Source organism: Pithys albifrons, chromosome 3, assembly GCF_047495875.1.
Source record: "Pithys albifrons albifrons isolate INPA30051 chromosome 3, PitAlb_v1, whole genome shotgun sequence".
NCBI classification, from domain to species: Eukaryota; Metazoa; Chordata; class Aves; order Passeriformes; family Thamnophilidae; genus Pithys; species Pithys albifrons.
Genome location: NC_092460.1, coordinates 86,610,401 through 86,629,857, shown reverse-complemented (window position 1 = coordinate 86,629,857; position 19,457 = coordinate 86,610,401). Strand labels below are relative to the sequence as shown.

Genomic DNA, 19,457 nt, shown 5'->3' with positions numbered 1-19,457 from the left:
GGGTTGAAGAAGGGCAAGAAAGAAAGGTGAAAGGTAAAATGTACAGAAATGTTTATGTGCAAGGAGCAACTACAGGGATCCAAGCTGTTTAGGTGGAAAGAGACAACCCAAGTGTTCTAGGACAGAGCCTGTCTCCCTCTTTGACCTGTAGAAGGTGACTGAGAAATGATTGCTCACTACCTCTCCTGCTGCAAGCAGTAAAGATGTCCATCGTAGGGGACAGAAACAAAGTTGAAGATGAGGAAAAACTTTCCTTGCTGCTTGTGATTGAATCAGGCAACCCACTGTGTACTAGAAGTTTACATGACAGACATATGAAGGGAGAAAACATGATCCTGGAGACAAGTACAACCCGTCCCTCTGGGGAGTCCTGAGCTGCAGTGTGCTGGGGGCTGTGGATCCTGCTGGGGCCAGCTTGCCATGTAACGCCTGGCTGATAATCCTCTTTTCCTAAACATCTGCTCTGGGTCGCTACTGGTGACAGGATCATAGGCTGGTCTGTCGCTTAACTATCCTGATTATGTGAAAGCCTGAGGCTTATTTCTGCTTTTCCGTGGAAAAGTGAACTAATACTTGAGAAAAAACTCAAGTATTAGTGTTCTGCCAAAAAATGCACTTGGTACAATAAAATTTAAAACGGTTTCCCTTTGGGCTAATTACTTGAGTTTGTTTAGTGGCAAGTTTTAGCAGAGCTGTTTGCCAGCTGAAGATCCTGTCTTTGATTTTGCCCCTGAATCATGACAGTAGCCAGCCTCTCTCCACCTGACTTCACACTGGCCAGTTAGTACTGAAAAATACTTTTATTTCCAGAAAACTGGCAGACGTGCAGGGCACTGCTGTGCCTTGGAAGATGCATGAATCAAGACTTGCACAACAGCCTGAAAAGCATTGAGTGAGGAAGACCACAGCTTGGCCTCAGTCGGCTTGGGAGAGCCAAGAAGAATGTAGGCAAGGCAGTCCGAAAAAGCCCCCGTCATTGCAGCTGTCATTGGGCTGGGCTGGCTGCCTATCCCCTCCTGCTGCTCTCCAGCCTCCTTTCGTAAACCCACTGTTTTCCTGGTGATCTGCTTGGCTCTGGATTAGGAGAGGGCATTATTCTTCAACGGACCATTTCCCATGTCTGAAAAATGCCACAGGCTTGGACTGAAATGCAATGCATGCAGCGGGACCCTGTGCCAGCACAGGGCACAGTGCTGGAAGGGGTGTGTATGTGTGTTGGCTCACTGATGCTTTGCAGCCTCTGCTTCCTCAGTGAGAGCAATGGGTGTCCATATGTTCCCTGCTCCTGCTACTTTCCAAAACCTGAGAAATGACATTTGGACCCTCAGCATCTGCACTGTTCTTAAAATAAACCACCAAAGGAAGAGTACAAGTTCAAAAAAAATTCTTAATTTATTGTAAATTCTCCTTTCACCTGTGCTGCAATTCCAGTGTTCTGCACATTAATAAATATACATTTGTTAAAAAAACAAACCAAAACAAAACAAAACCAACAACCTCCAGTGTCTAATCTGCCATAAAGCTTTTAAAAAGTCATAAAAATAGGTTTTAATTTTTTTGTCATTAATACAACTGACCCTCGTTTACTGCAACAATTCTGATCAAAATAAAAACTACCTACATCTCACTGGGACAAAATATACATACACAGATGTAAAAACAACTAGCATGGGTTATACACAGTGCCTGAGCACACAGCCAAGTGCCAGACCCTTAAAACATTCAAAACTCTTTTCTGTCAGAACATGTCACACAGTATGTTGCATAATTTTTAAAGGAACAGCATCCTTCCTTCTTCTCCCCTTCCGAAGGCCTCCTTGATACTTTTGAAGGTGCACAGGAATATAATGAAATCAAGATTACAGTATGTAGTTTTTCAAATTTTCCTGAACTCCTGCGTTTTATTTAGCCTGATTTTCTGTTTTTTCCCTTTCACACCCATTTGCACAAACAATAGCCAGGATTTTCCCAAAGGGGCTGTTATGGCAAGCAAGGAACTCCTGAAAGCCTTGTCAGCAGAGAGCAGGTCACAGCCACCCCATTGTTGTCCTTGGAGTCACATATTCCACCACGGGGAGCCACTGGCGGAGCTCTACCACACACTATTGGATGCAAACTTTTTCGTGTCTTGTTTTTCTTTTCCTTGTATACATTGCAGGAAGGTGAAAATGGCAGACGGGTCACTTAACTTTCCTACATTTGTGAAACCAGCATATTTTGTGGGAAACATGAAACCATAAGCTTTACATGTGCTTTTTGAAACACCAAGGTGGCCAGAGCTTTGTCAAAGAGCTGGGCAGTGAAATCTGGAAATCTTTAAAGACTCGTATTCCTCCTTTGATTAGCAATGTGCTGAATCCAGTGGGAAAAAAATTAAAATAAAATACAGCAACTGAGACATAATCTTCCTCTGGGAGGAGGGTCCTCTTCTTTAGGACATGTGGAGCACTAGTTTGTTGCAGAGCCAGACCAAAGCCAAAATCTACCATACAATCACACCACTTATTTTCTTGTTCTTGGTAAGGGAAATACTAATTTGACTTCTTCTAGACAAGGACTGTGTTGAAATCTTATACAAAGATATGACTTATTTTTAGTCCTGAAGTTCAGTTCCTGAACATTTCAATGCACTTCAGAGAAGGGATCAAAACACCAAAAAATGAAAAAACAAAATTTTGTGGGTTTTAGAAGAAGTTATGAAAAAAAACATACTGTAGCCTTAAAGTCTCCAAAATCCATCAACAAAACTTATAAATTATAGTAATGGACGTGGATGAAAACTTTACTGTGTTACTTTGAAAACTGCATTATGTCTGAAGGTGGCTTCCATGCAAACCTCAGTTACTTTATCAAATGCCAAATTCCAAGTAAAATTGTGCAATGTTCATATAAAAAATATCAAACCCTCTTTTTAATTGATTTCCTATTATCAAATTAAGAAGATCAGTATAAATGTAAAATATACAAAGGAACTTTTTCTTTAGCAACACCATACAAAATATATAAAAGTATCTACACTTTTTATATATATAAAAGATTTTTTTTTCTTAAGACAATGTGTCCGTAGGAGGGTGGACAGAGATGCTGGCATAGAAACCAAAGGACACTTGTTGGGATAATCCTCCCCAGAGCCCAGCAAGCTGAAGGGTTCACACTGCAGCTGTCAAAAATCCACAAGAGACATCTAGTGCTTGTCTTCAGGCTGATGAATTGACTTATTTTAGGTCCACTATGATAATAACATGTTTTGCCTCGGTTCTTCGCTGTAATAAGCAACCCCTGCAGCACTGTCTGCACTGTGAACAGGTATCTGTCCATCACAGTGCATCCCTGTGGCCATTTCCATGTGTTTTCGGCATGGGTTCATGCCGTAAGAGGCGTACCACACAGTGACCTCATTGCAAGTGCATTCGGGCACTGTGTCTCCAGTGTGAGCCATCAGGAGTCTGCCATAATGTGAAACCATGTGGGAATCAATGCCCACCTCATCCTCCTCACCATGTGGCCACGCTGATGAAATCCGGGGCGGGCAGGTGGTGACCCTGCGGTGAGGAGTCCAGAGCCACGCAGAGGTGATCACAGTTTCCTGATGGTTCAAATTGAAGTTTCATTACTGCCTCTGTTAGTGAGAAGAAATGATCATGCAGGTTTAGGGTTAAACAGGCACAGACAAACCACCCCACCCAAAAACACCTAATCCTTTTTAGTCAGGGCTCATGCTCCATGCCTTGCCAATCCAGTGTTTGCAAGGGGGATGCTGCCCTGCAGGGGAAGACCAGCTGGGAGAAACCATTCCAGGTAGTAAACGAGAGAAACAGGCTTTGGAGGAAGTTTTACAGAGGGCTCGTGTTTGGCTAACAGTTTGGTGAGGATGCAAGGTTCACACACAACTCTGACAAGCTGTTAGGAACCTGGTGTTTCAGACAGATTCATGTGATCTGCTGCCAACAGCAGAGTTTTCCATTATGCAAAAGGTGAGGACATAACACAGTTGCTTTGTACAAATTGGCTGATTATTCTCCAGTAATGACTGTGTTACCTGGTAGCAGCAAGTAGTTATGCCTTGTTAAAGGCATCTCTGTTTCCCAGCTAGCCAGGATCTATTTCATCAGCCAGTTCCCAGTAATCCAAAGATATGCTTTTATAGTGAGCTAGGAATGGTCTGTGCACACAGACCACATGGGTGTCTAAAGCACAGTGGGACAGTGCAAGAGTTAAAGCTGGGTGAGAAATTTTCTCTTGGTGAAAAAATGAGACTATTTGTGTCAATAAAAAATGAAACTATATGCATTAAAGGCTTGCACAGACTTTACATATGGCCATTGTCTTAATTATAAATGCAAGAATTATGATGAGTAATGAGGCTTCTGACAATTCCCTTTGGGTGAGAACTTGCTCAGCCTTTTGTCAATAATTGATTTAGTTTACAATGGCAAATCCACACACTGATTATGATGCAGCAGGTGAGAATCACACACCTGGTAATTTAGGATCAGTAGCTTGACTTTCTCTTCAGACTCTGGATCTCCTGCTCCAGCAATGGCTTCCCTCTGCCCAGATGGACACTCACCCCATGCTCTCCCCAGCCTATTGCCTTTCCCTGCAAAACTCCCATGGCAAGCCAACAAGGCAGAGCTAGGTTGCTCTTGTCCACAGTGTCCTACTAACACACCAACTTGCCAATTCAGAGCATGCCAGGGTGACCAGTAGCACATGTCTGTCATGGCACCTTGCCTGTGATACGTTTTGGCTTTCTCATCAGTGAAACACCATGACCTGGTGACATGGTATGGACAAATCATCAAGGCAATTACTGGTGAAGGACTCTGGTCCAGTTACCAGAAGAAATTTTTGCTCATGTGTAAGTTGGAGGTTGTAAGGCACAAGGAGAGACCAGAGCATGGGTGGTTGGCCAGGGCATCCTGATGGGGCACTTACTCTGAGTCTGAGGTGTCAGCATGTCCTGTTCCCACATGGAGGTTCATGGCCATACCATTGAGCTGGTCTCTAGATTGCTCCCTCCGAGCATTTTTTACTGTCACCCCCGAGTCTGAAGGAGAGCGGACTCCATCAGCTGTCCCCAGGGAAGTAGTCCTGGATGAGATTGTGGTCTGATTGTAATCCGACAGCTTTTCCCGCAAACGATTCTTCATATTCTTATCCACCAGTGGAGGAGGGTAGGTAACTTTATTTTTTAAGATGCCTGTTACAGAAAAGAGGGAATAATGAAAATTTTTAAATGTATCAGTAATTTAACTTATTGAGCTGAGCACAAACAAGAAATGACATTCTATATTTCTTACTAAGACTTCTAGTTTGTCACTTTATTTCACAACCAAAAGATTAGACTTCAGCAACTACCCATTAGCTTCCCATGGCTCATCTGGTTACACAGATTGGACACATTTGGAAACTGTTCTTCCCTGACAGAGCTACCTTATGAACTAACTAATGCTCATTAATCCCCCAGTCTCCCAGTCTGACTGTGAGGCTAGGTTGGCTGCACTACCTTTCCTCTGCTCCGGCTGCTGGTTATTCTGGTGGGACAGAGGTCTGTTCTCCTTCTGCTGCCCTTCGTTCTCCTTGTCCTGTGGTGCTTCATTGCTGTGGTTCACCTGGTTTTCCCTGTGAAGCTCTACATTGACCTTGGTCTCTACTTTGAGTTTTTGCTTCCCGCTGGGGTCTTCGCCGTCACTGGCTGTTCCACACTCTGTGGGCCAATAGGGTTTCACATGATTGGGAAGAGTATCAACTGCAATGCAAAAAAACACTAGATCGAAAAACACTTTTGGTACGTTCTTTCAAACTGCTGTCTGACCAGTCCTGTTCCCTGTAGCTGAGAGAAGCTGTGTGACAAACCAGAGTAATCCTTCAGATGGTCCTTGCTGGACTGCACTGCCCTCAGGGTGCATTAAACCTCTAAAAACACACCTGTAGGATGTAAAGGTGCCCAAACCCTCCCCCAGAGTAAGGTTGCTGGCTCCATTATGGACAAGTGTGAGGCAAACTTGCCCTCTCAGCTCTCCAGGGTCAGAGATCTCTCCTTGGGAAGGTTGGTTTCTGAAGGCTGGGGGCATCCAAGGCACCTTGTGCTGGTGCAGAGCCTTAGACAGCCTGGATGTTTGTCACTCAAAGCTGCTTGTCATTAGGACAGGATCAGCTATGCTTAGAAATGCCTGCATCCTGCCACATGATCTCCACTAATCTCCCACTCTTTAGATCCAGGACCTCCCCAGCACACTGGATACACACAGGAGAGTCAGGTATTTCCTTCCCCTGCCCTCAAAACAAGCAGCTTCTTTCTGCTCTTCTTCTTCATATGAGATTTTGCTGGCTTGGTAGTGTCATGTCCAAGTGCTGTGGGGACCTGCCTGCAAAGCCCACTCATCCTGAGGGGACTCAGCATTCAGTACTCAGTCACCCCTGTGAACAAGCCTTTGGGAAGAAGGAAGGTCTCTAAGTTGGAAACAACAAGGATTTCTGCAGAAGCAAGGCACAGCGGTAGAGATACTGTCTCAGTCATACAGCAGTCTGGCAAATTGTCACATCTAATCTAAAGCAATTTTATAGCCCCACGCGCTGGGAATACCTTTGGGTGTGCTGTGGAGTGGACCACGTTCATTATTTTTGGAAGTAGATGCATTCCACTTTTTCTCCGTCTCAAGTCCATCTTCCTCACTGTCAGATGAATGGGAGGAGGCATAAGAACTGCTGTGTTCATCCAGGGACAGTTCGCTGTCAGAGTCTGAATCATGCTCTACAAATGCAGAAAGGGGAAACAGTGATGAATGTGTGAACAGCACTTGAACAAATCTTTGTGATAAATGCAAAAGGAGAAAGAAAAGGCAAGCATCTGTTTCAGGCCATGAGAGGGATAAGCTCTTACATCTGTAAGTGTATATAGGATTTATTCCGAAGGACTGCGGCATTCACCTAAGTAATTATGGGAAGCACAACCACTTGGCTCAGCTTGGGGGCAGGACCTTTTATGTGTACAGGAGGTGCAGAACAGAGTGGGGACACATGTTTCCCTATTCAATATGCAGAACAGTAACTCAATAAGATCTCAATCAACACAACACATAGGCAAACCAAGATATCTAGAAATATCAAGAATCTGAAATGCTCTTAACTTAAAAACTGCTACAAGGCAACAAAATTTAATGTCAAGACCAAAATGAAAGAAAATCAGACAAGCGACACTTCACATTTTCTTGTGCAAACCACAGAGCAGTAAAGGAGAATATTGCCTCAAGATATCAAACATTAAAAGTTCTCCAACTAAAAATCAAGAGCAATGGCATGTAATTTGTGAGAAAGAAAGGGGATGCCATAAACTGTCAACAGCTATGACAGCTATCAGATGAAAACTGAACCATCACAAGAAGCAGATCTATGATACTTCCACTCCAGGATTCCCTTGTAAGGTAGCCATTGCATAGCTTGTCATGCCAAGACCATAAGGAGAATGAGACACATCCAAGTCAATTAACTATTCTTCCTGTTACAGAAGACTTTGAAGAAAGTGCTGAGAAGGAGAAGGTACACAAATGGGTCAAAGCATTTAGAAATAATTCTTACCATTGGATTTTGATGGATTCCTATGAAAAATGGAGGAATCTGCTTCAGTCTGACCAGCCCTTGCTTGACTTGAGGATCCACTGAATTTATGAGCAGCCTCATCCCTTTGAGAAGAAAAACAGGACAACTTTCTCGGTCAGCTTTACTGTTCTTAACAACGCGGCAGACGTGCAGATGAGATTCTCCTGGTCAAATGCAGACAGCTGCAGTGGATGCTAGCCAGCAGCTGTGCCTGACTGCCCATGTGGTCACTTTACAGCAAGACAGATGTCATCCTACTGTAGCTGTCTGCCTTCGGCCACATGAATCACACTCTAAAAAAGCCTGAAATTAATGAGCTAAACTGCACTGCTTGAGACATGTTTGAATTTTAACAGGCAAGCAGCACAGCCCACATAGTTAACATAACCATTACTGAGCTGTTGGAGCTCTGCACTGAAGATGCATGCAACAGAAAATACATGAAAGAAAACAACAGTCACATAAAAGAGGCACAGTTAAGACACAAACCAAGTAGCATTTGAACCACATTTCTGGTTTCCACAAGAGCAATGAAAAGGGAAAGGCAAGCACCTGGAAGCCATGCACCTGCCACCTGATTACCTGAGAATATAAGCAAGGTAGCTATTGTGGCTCTTGGCTGACCTGACGGTGCTTTCAAGGGAGACAGTGGATTCCCCAATAGTTGTGCGATACATATTTGGCTCTTCTATATATGTGTTGTTACAGTTCAGAGATCGCTGAAGGAAAAAAAAGACATAGAGCAATAGTAAATGATCCCTCCAGAAGCTCATGTTACCCACAAATGTATGAAGTTTCAAAGGAACCAAATGGTTTTTGATGCTGAGGAAATGAATTGTTTTCTCTAGAAAGTTTTAATTAAAATAGTAATCAAAGCTTTTGAGAGAGGACATCAGTAGTCTTTGCACAAGTCACTCAAAGCAATCATACAGTTCAACTGCCCCCTATAAGTTTATTTTAGGTAACTTCTACCAGCAAGAGGATGGTTGTTTTTCCCAGTGCTTTTTTCTTACTGTTAATAATGTAGCTCTTGTTGCAGTGGAATCATCTGGAAGAGGTTTCTTTCCAGTTAAGCTGTTCTTCAAGTGCTTTCTGACTTCTTTGTTAAATACACAGTGGAAGAAGAAAATGAACAGTCCCTGGATAATTTCAGAGAGAGAAAGAATAAGTCTAAATGATTCATTACTACCAAACTACAAATACGGATATTAGAGAACAGCTGTTTAGAAATAATCCTTGAATTCTAGTTCATAATCCTTGATTCTGTATTTCAAAAGCAGTAACTATTTTCTACCTGTGACTGAAATGGCATTGATTGATCCTGTTATTGGGTCTGGCTGAGATGGAGTTCATTTCCCCCTAGCAGTCCTCAAAGTGCTGTGCTTTGCTTTGGTAGCTAGAAGGGTGTTGATAACACACCAGTTTTTTGGCTATTGCTGAGAACAGCATCAGCATTGTAATATTCCTTCACCAACTGATGGCAAGATTCTGTGAGGGGACACAAGTAGGCCAGCTGACCCAAACTAACCAAAGGGATATTCCATACCAATACGGCATCAGCTCAGATATAAAAGCTAAGAAAAGGAGCAGGAAAGGGGGCATTCATTGTTTCCAGTGGCATCCATTGTTTTCAGCATTACACGTGCTGAAGCTCTGCTTCCCAGGAAGTGGCTGGACATCACTGCTGATGGAAAGTGGAGAATAAACCTTGTTATTTTCTGCTTTGCTTTTGGGTGCACAAGCTTTTGCTTTTGCTTTAGTAAACTGCTTTATCTCAACCCATGAGTCGTTTTTCCATCTAAATCTCTCTCTCCTTTTCTGGCTGGAAGTAATAGAGCATCTGAGTGGGTACTTGGTGTCCTGGCAAGGTCAACCCACTACACTCTCCCAGGACTTCTTCATAATTTGCTTCAAAGTTCAAATGTGCATAAAAAGCCTGGTAAAATACACACAAAGATGTGTTTCTCCAGGATTTACAGAGCAAAGGTTGATCTGGGAAGAAACTTCCTTCTCAAAATATCCAATGGGAACCTCAGTGTCCCACTGGAAGACATTGCAGGGAGTGTGAACTTTAGATTTTGGAGATGTTACACAGATGATGAGACAAAATCAATAGCAGCTCATGAAAAAGATCACAGCCTTTAGTGAAAACCTCTGAAAATGAGGAACTTCTGTGAAAGGTGTCCTTAATACAGTGGCTAAGAGAACTTCAGAAAGCCTTGTGAGCCTTGAAGAGACGCTGGCGGCAGAAAGGTCCCGACTTTTGCTGCCTAAGTTCCTTGGTTAAGGAGTAGCTCCCAGTGGGAAGATCACTAAAATCCCCAGGGCTGTGCAGTTGTTGGCTGCCAGGAACACACATGAACAGCTTTCACTGGGAGCAGGGGCCATGCACGTGTGTGCCTTCAGATGTATTTGCTCTGAAGGAATTAATGCAGCTGCCAAATCATTATCAATTTTGGTTGGAGATACAATATAGAAAAGCTCATGAAGTTGCAGCTGTACCAACATCACAAGAAGCCTGAATTTCATGATTTCAGCCAAGACAATTGACTTAGAGTAACTTTAAACTTCAAGCTCACTTTCTAAACATTCAATCAAATGTGATCTTAGCTGGCACTAGCACTTCAGGATTATTCATTAATAAAATTCACATACATGACTCTTTAAAAAGACAAGTTCAAAGAAGACAATTATGTGAAATGCCACATACCACTGTGCCTCTCTGGGCCAGTTTGGAGAATTCCAGCTGCTGACTTTCCTCATTCTCATGAGGTTTATATTTAATTTAGTTTTATTTTAGACATGTAGATGCCTGGTTTTACAGCCTGAAAAGGTCCATTTATTTCAGAGCTTACCAGCTGGAGTGGCAAAACAACCTTGCTCCAGATTGGCCTATCTGCTGTGCTTCCAGGGCATCAACAGTCATCTCTGAAGGAGACCCATCTGATTTCTCTATCTCTTTGGCTGCAACCTGTGGCTGTTGTGCTGCAGCTGACAAGAATGTCCTGCTAACAGTAGCTGTTTTAATACTACAGGCACTTGCTTGGGTAGTTACTGCCATCCTTGATCACATTCAAATTGTGACCAACAGGAAGCTTCATGACTATTTCCATGCCAGGTCTCCTACAAATAAACATTTTCTGCATCTTTATTCCACAAATGTGTAAACTAGGACAGGCAACGCAGTAAAACCTTAATACAAGGAGCTGGATGTGAAAAACATTTCATGAATTTCTTTTAATAGTAACTTAATTTGTGAAAGCCTTGATCTTGCAGTCATTCACTCTGGGTGAAATAAAACAGTCTCTTGTTTGCAGTAGCAAAAGAGCAACTGTTAACAATGAGCACACAGAAGACAATAACAAAGACTTTTTCCTCTAGAAAGACAGAGGTATAATTGCTTACTGTTATTTATCTGTCACAGATTACTATAGTAGTGCACTTACCTTTAGAATGACAAAAGTGAGAGATGCAATTATTCAGTTATGGTTTTAGTGAAAAGAATCCTCTTTTTGAGAAAAGAGAGCAAAAATTGTACTTGGGATTTCTGTTTTTCTTAAGTTAGCTCATGCTGAGCAGATTTCTGGAGGCCTGTGTGCTGCAGTGCACTCATGAAGGTCTGCCAAAAACAAGACGCCTTCCAACTTACCTGTAGGCAACTGAAAATGGCAAAGAGATAGTGAAATGTCATGACGTCGCTGTTGACTGCCATCAGCCCCAAAAGCCACGTGGCACTGATAAGGAGCAGGAGCAGGAATGCTGTTCGCAGCACAGAGCTGTAAAGCAAACACAGATGGACATTTGCAACATGTTGGGATACAAGAGAACAGCCCAACTTCTGCCCACGGATGGAGCTTTGTGCCCAATGACTTGACAACTAGAAAGGCCCTTTGGGAAAATCAAGGCAATGTTCACCAGCTCCCAGTTCCCAACTCTCTCATAGCACTATTCCACTAATTAGAATATTCAGTTAAAAAAGGTGATTTTTTCCAAGTTTGTTTCCAAGGTTTTCTTCAAACAAACCAGACTGTTTGCAAAGCCAATGCTGTTCAGCATTCTTGACTCTGAGGAGGAGATCTGGGCAGTAATTGGCCATGTCCATCTCATTTCTGTTTGTCAAGTTCACTCTCACATTCCTTCTCAACATTACTGCCCAAGGTTTTAGATCAAGGGCACTCAGGGGAATATTTGTTTGCTTAAAATCGTGATTCCCACATTTCAAAAGACAGAATTCTAGTGGTAAAAGTTTTATTTTATGAGGAAAAGTGTTGCCATTAAGTAACAATTATACTCCATTGGTTTAGGGAGATTTGGACCTCATTCTCAGCTCCAACCTGCTGTTGAGGTTAGAGTTCAGAGAACCACTAAGCCTACAGCTATAGGGACACTGGGACCATAACAGGCATGCCAAGAGGAGCATGGCACCACACCAATATTGCTCCTTCCAGTTTTATTAACTGGGCCACCCATGTTGCTGGGAAACTCACCCACAGATTCTTGTGCTCATTAAGTTTACTGTTAGTGATAGTGTTAGAGTTCAGAGAACCACAAAGCCTACAGCTCTAGGGACACTGGGGGCATGCCAATGTGTACACAGCACCCGATAGCCAGGACTGAAAAAAGGACTAGAAGCAGTCTTGTGGAATGTCATACAGCTACCTATTTGGAAAAAAAAATAAAAGGAGGCGAGGGGGCTGTCTTGCCACTAGCTAACCACATTTGTGTTCACAGGTAACTTCTGAGCTTTGGGCAAAAGAGACATTAATGGGAACAGGCTGCCAAAGGAAGGAAGGCAGTAGGTTGCAGTTTGTGAGGCTTTCTGCTCATCCTGTGGGGGAGTGGGATGCAGGGAGGCTGGCCCTCAGCATGGGAACTTCAGGGAGTCTCTGACATGATATAGCTGGTAACTCAGACATTTGAGAGGGGAGACCTTCTGAGCCATGGGCAAGCACAGGGAGATGCAGAATTATGTCTACCTGGGCATGCCATGGGCAGAGGTGAAGTGAGAGTGTAGCAGGGAGTATGATGAAAGATCTGAAGGACTGTAATGATACCATCTGAGGATCAGATCTTTCCCTTCTCCTCCCTTCTTCTGCCTACTCTTGGTGGTGCAGAGCAGCATGGTGTAGGTTTTTCAGGGCTCCAAGGGAATCCCAGGGGTAGGTGCTGGTGAAGCAGCTCCAGTTGCCTCTACCAACACTGTTTCCTCCAAAAACCTTGTTTATTTCCCGCTCCAAAACTTGGTTTTAGGCAATTCTGTCCCTTCTATTATTTCTGGCCAGAATTTTTTCTACAGATTTTGAACTCAGACTTACACAACTCCAGTTTTTTCAAATGAACGTTGTCTTCGTCTGCATGATGCTTTCATTGCTAGTATAAAGATGACAGTGTTTATCTGAAAGGAAAATTAAAATAACATGGAGTCTTGAATAACATGGATGATATAACATAATAGCATGCATTCTTTTCATAGATTTGTTAGAGCTCTATTTTCAACGACAATGAAATTTTTATCCTAAAATGGTATGCGATGCCAAGAATATTTTTCCTTCAACTTACAGGTCTCTAAATTTCAGGTTTCACCTTGTTTCAAAGCAACATAGTCAAGGACATCCTGGGACTTGACCTGGATGAAATTCAGTAAGACAGCCCTATGCAAAGATGCTCGAGTGAAAGATAAAAACTCTATAAATGCTGTCTTTGTCCAGACCAGAGTCAACTCAGTCTAACATCTTATTTTAGTTGGATCAAACCAGAATTTAAGAGTATTTTCTAACAGAGAAATGAAACAGTGAAAATTCCTCTGAAAAATCCTCCAGTATCCACTGATTTCCACAGCTGGGATGTTCTAGGTTGGTGGTGCACTTGTACTTAATCAGTCATAGTGAATATCAGTGCTGAGAATTTGTGTCATCATTCACTTTCCAAAACTGTTCAGAGCTTTACCACCACCATGGTCCTGTTTCTAGGAGTTAATGTGCTTTGGAGAAACAATGCAGCTTGTCCTGTTTGTTCTGAATCTGTCACCTGCTACTGCTTCTGTTGGAAAAGATCTTGAATGGTTTGGTCCATTTTTTCCAGACCAATACACTGTTACAGGCTCCTCCTTCCCTCTCTTCTCTGCAGCTTTCCTTCTCTAAGCTTAAGCTACTAGTCCACTTAGTTTGTCCTCCAGTGGGGGCTGTCCCATGTCTCTGATGAGTTGGGACCCTCACCTACACTGCTTACAGGTCTACTTCATATTTTTTGAGATGAGGAAACCAGAACTGAATTTGACATTCAAGAGAAGAGTCAAACCATGAATACATATATTCTTGTGTTACTTCAAGGGAGAAGTTTCAAGGGAGATGATAAACACCAGTCCATTCTTTTTAATTACTGAAATTGAAAATATTTAATATTCCTCTAGGACTTTTGGATGAAGTGACTTCTTATAGCTCATTTTGTTGATACATTTAATAAGCCAGCAGACCAACCCTTCCAACATGGAACAAAGCAAATGGGAAAAAATTAATAGGTTTCTGGCCATACAGCCATTACTCCACAAGCAATCGTTGTACTGGCAAGCAGCCCTCTGATTTCCAGGAGTTTAGCTCATGTCTTATCTGTTTAAACAATAGACAGAAGCTTCAGTACATCTGCTTCAAATGCAAAGAACACAGTTGTTTTGCATTATGACTACTGTTTGACAAAACATAAAAGAAAAGGCAGCAGTAAAGAAGAGACAGCTCGGGATGCCAACTTCATCCTACTTACAATGACAACCATTATGATGGGCCCAGCAAAACTCCAGATCAGGGTGTCATGAACAGACAACCAGCAGAAATCAGGGTTCCCATAACCTTGCGGATCCAGACCAACAGCAAGCCCTGAGTCACAAAATGGAGAAAAAGTACATCAGAAAGGTACTGTCTATAACCAAGCATATTTTCAAATAAATAAAATTATCATGGCAAAATTTGTTCAGCAGGCCAGTCTGGGATAGCAAAATCAAGGCAAATATTGAAATAAAACTTTTGCAAATTAAAACTTTTATGCTGCTCACTCCATATCAAATGATACTGTGAGTTTTGCCTACTAGAACAAAGTTCAGCTGCAGAAAAATGGTAACAAATGCAAGTCCCAAATTAATTCTGTTTCAGCACAGTTTTATAGCCATACTCACACGGTGTGAGCCTTGAGGGTGAATGACATGTTGAGGAATTTCAATAAGCCTATGCAGCAGAATGACATGAATCATAACTGAGTAGACGTCTATGTTATGAGAAAAAAAGTGCATTCTTAACTGCTGTGAGCTTGCTGTCACTAAAATAACACCAGAGACAAAGGAACCTGGGAACTCACAGGAGTTAACTGCTTGAGCTCAAGTGGGATTCGTTTTGAACAGCCATCTCAGGTACCTAAGCTTGTTTTCAGCACTGTTTGAAATGGAGTTTGCTAATGCCCCAAGGAAACTGAGTTAAAAACACACCTTTTATTGTTTTGTTTTTCAAAATCTGGACAATTCCAAGAGCGTCCCTAACCCTAACCCTTCACCTGCTGATTTATAGTGCTGCCTGATTTAGTGATCTACACCTTACCCATATGGCAATATGGACTGTGATTGCTGCCTTTGACCTGCAAAATCATACAATCATAGAATTGTTTAGGGTGGAAAAGACCTTTAAGGTAAGGTCTGCCCTGAGCTTCCTTTTCCCCAGTCTAAACAACCACAGCTCCCTCAGCTGCTCCAGACTCTTCACCAGCTCCATTGGCCTCCTCTGGATTTGCTCCAGCACCTCAATGTCTTTCTTGGAGTGAGAGGCCCAGAACTGAACACAAGATTTAAGGTGTGGCCTCACCAGTGCCAAGTACAGGAGAACGATCACAACATCCTTGTAGTCCTCTTGAGTTGCCTGTCCCTCCTCCTTTTTTCCCTTGAGTCCCAGGAAAGCTCTCTGTTCAGCTAGGCTGGCCTTCCCCACCAGCTTGTCTTTCACCACATGGGGATGGTCTGCTCCTGTGCTCTTACAATTTCCTGCTTGAGGGCTGGCCAGCCTTCCTGGACTCCTCTGCCCTTCACAACTGGTTCTCAAGGGACCCTGGGAGTCAGGCTCCTAAACAGGCCAAAGTTGGTGCTCTATAAGTCCAAGGTGGAAGTTCTGCTGAATTCCCTCCATACTTCTATGAGAATTGAAAACTTTATCATTTTGTGATTGCTGTGCTCACGATGGACTCCAACCATCACATCACCCACCAGTCCTTCTATGTTCACAAAGAACAGGTCCACCAGGGATTCCTCTCTGGTTGGCTCGCTCATGAGCTGCATCGGAAAGTTCTCTTCCACACACTCCAGCAACCTCCTGAACTTTTTCCTCTGCTGCATTTTATTCCCAGCAGACACCTGTTAAGTTGAAGTCCCCCATACGAACAAGGACTAGTGATGGTGAGACTTCTCCCAGCTACTTATAGATACTTCCTTTGCCTCTTCATACTGGCTGGATGCTTTATAACAGATTTACACCATGATATCTGCCTTGTTGTTCTTTCCACTTTTCTTACCCAGAAACACTCAACTCTTTCATCACCAACATCAAGCTCTAGGCAGTCAAAACATGTCCTAACACACGTGACAGTCCCCATGGTTTCTAACACATCAATAACACTTGCGTCTTTCCTGATGCAGAGAACTCCATTCCCTACTGCCATTGAGTTGGCAGACAGAAGGACCTTGCTAGCACACCAGCCCTCAAACTGTGGCATGCTGCCCTCAGGATTAGCTCTAGTGAGCCTAGTTTTATCACTTTCTCCCTTCAAATCCAGTTTACAGCTCTTTTAATGAGCCCTGCTAACTTCTGTGCAAAGATCCTTTCCCCCCTTTAGAACAGGTGTACCCTGTCTGCAGAGGTCTTCAAGACAGTGAAACTGATCCCTATGAGGCCTGTGGCCAGTGACATATGGCAAGTGGCCGCAGCATGTTGTCTGGGCACTGGGGGCACCTATTGCGTTGGGCTTATGTCCTGACTCCAGAGGCGGCCAAGACCGATGGTAGTGCAGTTCTCTGCAAGGAGGATGTGTGAGCATTAATAATTGTCTTTTTTTCAATTGAAGCCCTGTGGCTTTGATGAGAAGACACTGAAAAAGGGAGAGGTTTCACTCTTGCTGCTTAAAGCTGGCCCATAGCCAATATTCACATCTGGTATAGGCCTATAGTCTATGAAAACTGAACTGGCTATTTGGCAAAGCTGTGGATATTGGATCTGTTTGCATTGAAATGTGGAATGAGACAGGACTACTTTCCCTCCCTGCTTTCATTGGTCCTTCCACCACCCCCTTCAGCAGTTGCCATCCAGAAAAAATTAGCCATAAATGATTAAAGCACCATAAAGTATTTTATACAGATGTAATCCTACAGATACAGTCTGTTTCCCAGGACTGGATTTCTCCATTAATGGGACTTTAAACTACAGTTTGACTCTGGCTCTAAGAGTAACTGGCAAATAAGAATATTTTTCACTCTTAAAATCCTACCCTAAAGTTCTCCATTAAACAAATGGGGCAAATTGCAGTCTTCAGGTACATGGTTCAACTTTTACAGCAGTCAATAACATGTGAAATAACACTTTACTCAAAGGCAGAACTAAGCCAATGCAATGTAACACAGCAAAAGATTTTGGCATATCAGTTAAATGCTGCCACCTGGCTGTCCTTAGCAGACTGAGTGTGCAGGCTGATGTTTGCAGGAACTGTGGCTGGTCTCCTATGACCAAGAGTCCTATGGGGACCAGCATCCATCCCAGGAGTGCGCCAAGAACATGGTTTGGTGAGGTGCTGCCAGAGGGGCATGTTTCAACCCTTCTGGGCTCCTGTAGGCTTAGCAGCCATGTGTGACTCAGGCAACTGTGAGTCAGCCTCACCTCTCTCCTGACTCACTGCTTCACTTAGGATTTGAAAAGTGCCAGTTTTTGAGAGATATTGGTTTTAGGGCTATGTAAGAACCTGTTTTAACATGAGCACTGCAGTCTTCATGGCAAAGCAGTTACTGCACACATATGTCAACCAGCCAGTGTGCTGTCACAGACGGGCAGATCTGGGGGGTCTTGCTGGGTGCCAAATCCAGCCCTTTGCTCCTGAGGCAAAGAAGTCATAAAATCCCTCTCCTAGATGGATCAAACTACACTTGAAAATAAGCAAGCTTAAAGCAAATTTAAAATGTTCCACTATTGCTCCCCATGGAGGAATATTCCAGATCTACACTCTTCTGATGGCTGTAAGCTTTCTCCCAACTTTTATTCATGGCATTTGACATTTCTATGCTGTGTTTAAGTGTATTTGTTCCTCGTTGGAGTGTTCTCTATGTATACATTTTACTAAGTTTTACTCTCCTCTGGTCAAGGTTCCCCTCTGCAAGTAGTCTGGTCCCATCACAGGTGCCCTAGGACCACTATGTCCTACCTTGAAATAAAAGTCAGTTTGAGCATAAAAAATTTCAAAAATAAATAAACAAAACAGGTAAAAAAATATAGAAAAAGCCACTGTTACTGTAGGTTCTTTCTTTTTTTCTTTTTAATAAGGATAGCGATCATAAAAACAGTATTTATTTTTCAAATAAAACAAAAAAGTCCTCTGCATGTCCCAAGACTAAAATTCCTTCACATATCTAAACTATTCCACTATTAAGAAAAATACACAATCTTTCTCTCATAAAGCTATTTAAATCATGTTTAAGATTCATGTTATGAAGTCAGAATCTTTTTACTCTTTATAAATTAAAATTTATAAAGGAGCTTATTTAAAATATGTATAGTAACAAAGTTATCCAGAGGCAAGAAATCCCACATTCTGCTATTTATGATGAAATAATTTTCTTTTCAGATGATTTATAAGCCTGGAAGGGCAAACTAAAGGTTTAGTTTTCTTTATTCTTAATTTCAAAAAAATTCTTTGACTTTCTCATTAATGGGGATCTGACTTTTCATTTAAACAGAACTGCAAAATAACACCCCACATATATATTTTTAAGTCCAACTCATTCCTTAATATTTTTGCAAGTGTTTATGACAGAGAGCTATTTGTTTGGTCTCTAAACCTCTGTCATTGCTGACGGTATATTATTATCATCTATAAAAATAAAAGTAATTGGATAACAGTTAACTGTCTGCCTATGATCTGGTTTCCCATATGGCAACAGATATGTGCTGAAATAGTTGAACCAAAAAACCCCACTCCAACTGTTCTGTGAAGCACAGTTCCCAAGGAGCTGTCTGCCTGAATTAACACAGCACCGTGTGCTCAGGGTAGCACTGGAAATGTCTGATGGCAAAAATAGACATGGTGAGGGTGGAGATGGATGCTCTCCTGTGGATCACCCTGGATCGTTTTACAATATTACTGTCTCTAGGTTTTCATTACTTTTCCTCAACTGCAAGTTATAGCTCTTGTGTCTGAAATGATGTCAAAGGCTGCTTGAGTGTTGCCAGCTTGTTTTTATGCCAAACAAAACAGAACTGCTGAAATCCCCTTCAAGGAGCATTTACTGCTGTTTGAGGGTAGACAGTGGGAACATCCAGTGAAGGATAGTAATGTCCTGTGGGCAGCACTGCTTCTGAAGCCACTGCATCTACCTTCCTGAGAGACCATGTGTCCTTATCCAAAGGTACCAGCACAGGGAAGGAAAATTTCTGAAAGCTATTGGCAAAGTTGTTAGAATCAAATTACTGTTATTTCCTAGCAATGTTATCAAGTCCTGCTTTAATCTGGGTGCATATATGTTTATGTTGCTGTATAACCATCACTATCTTTTCAATTGGGACAACAGACATTTAGCACATAGAACTGCCTAATTCAGGCTGACTTCTGCTAGACACAACTTGGTG

General features: G+C 42.5%; 1 protein-coding gene across 6 annotated transcripts in view; it reads right to left on the bottom strand.

Moving 5' to 3' along the window:
- Positions 1 to 1,371: 1,371 nt before the first annotated feature.
- CELSR1 (cadherin EGF LAG seven-pass G-type receptor 1) overlaps positions 1,372 to 19,457 on the bottom strand; it is a 167,450-nt gene continuing 149,364 nt past the window's right edge. For 3 of the 6 annotated variants that reach the window (XM_071552583.1, XM_071552588.1, XM_071552589.1), the window contains 10 exons: positions 14,359 to 14,471; positions 12,918 to 12,997; positions 11,252 to 11,378; positions 8,616 to 8,741; positions 8,185 to 8,321; positions 7,582 to 7,685; positions 6,590 to 6,757; positions 5,510 to 5,752; positions 4,939 to 5,203; positions 1,372 to 3,619 (listed from right to left, as the gene is read on the bottom strand). In XM_071552583.1, coding sequence (XP_071408684.1) covers positions 3,595 to 3,619; positions 4,939 to 5,203; positions 5,510 to 5,752; positions 6,590 to 6,757; positions 7,582 to 7,685; positions 8,185 to 8,321; positions 8,616 to 8,741; positions 11,252 to 11,378; positions 12,918 to 12,997; positions 14,359 to 14,471 — 1,388 coding nt within the window. In that variant the 3' untranslated portion in view covers positions 1,372 to 3,594. Of the gene's footprint in view, positions 3,620 to 4,934; positions 5,204 to 5,509; positions 5,753 to 6,589; positions 6,758 to 7,581; positions 7,686 to 8,184; positions 8,322 to 8,615; positions 8,742 to 11,251; positions 11,379 to 12,917; positions 12,998 to 14,358; positions 14,472 to 19,457 lie in introns of those variants that run through there. The other 3 variants (XM_071552586.1, XM_071552584.1, XM_071552587.1) reach the window with 3 other exon arrangements.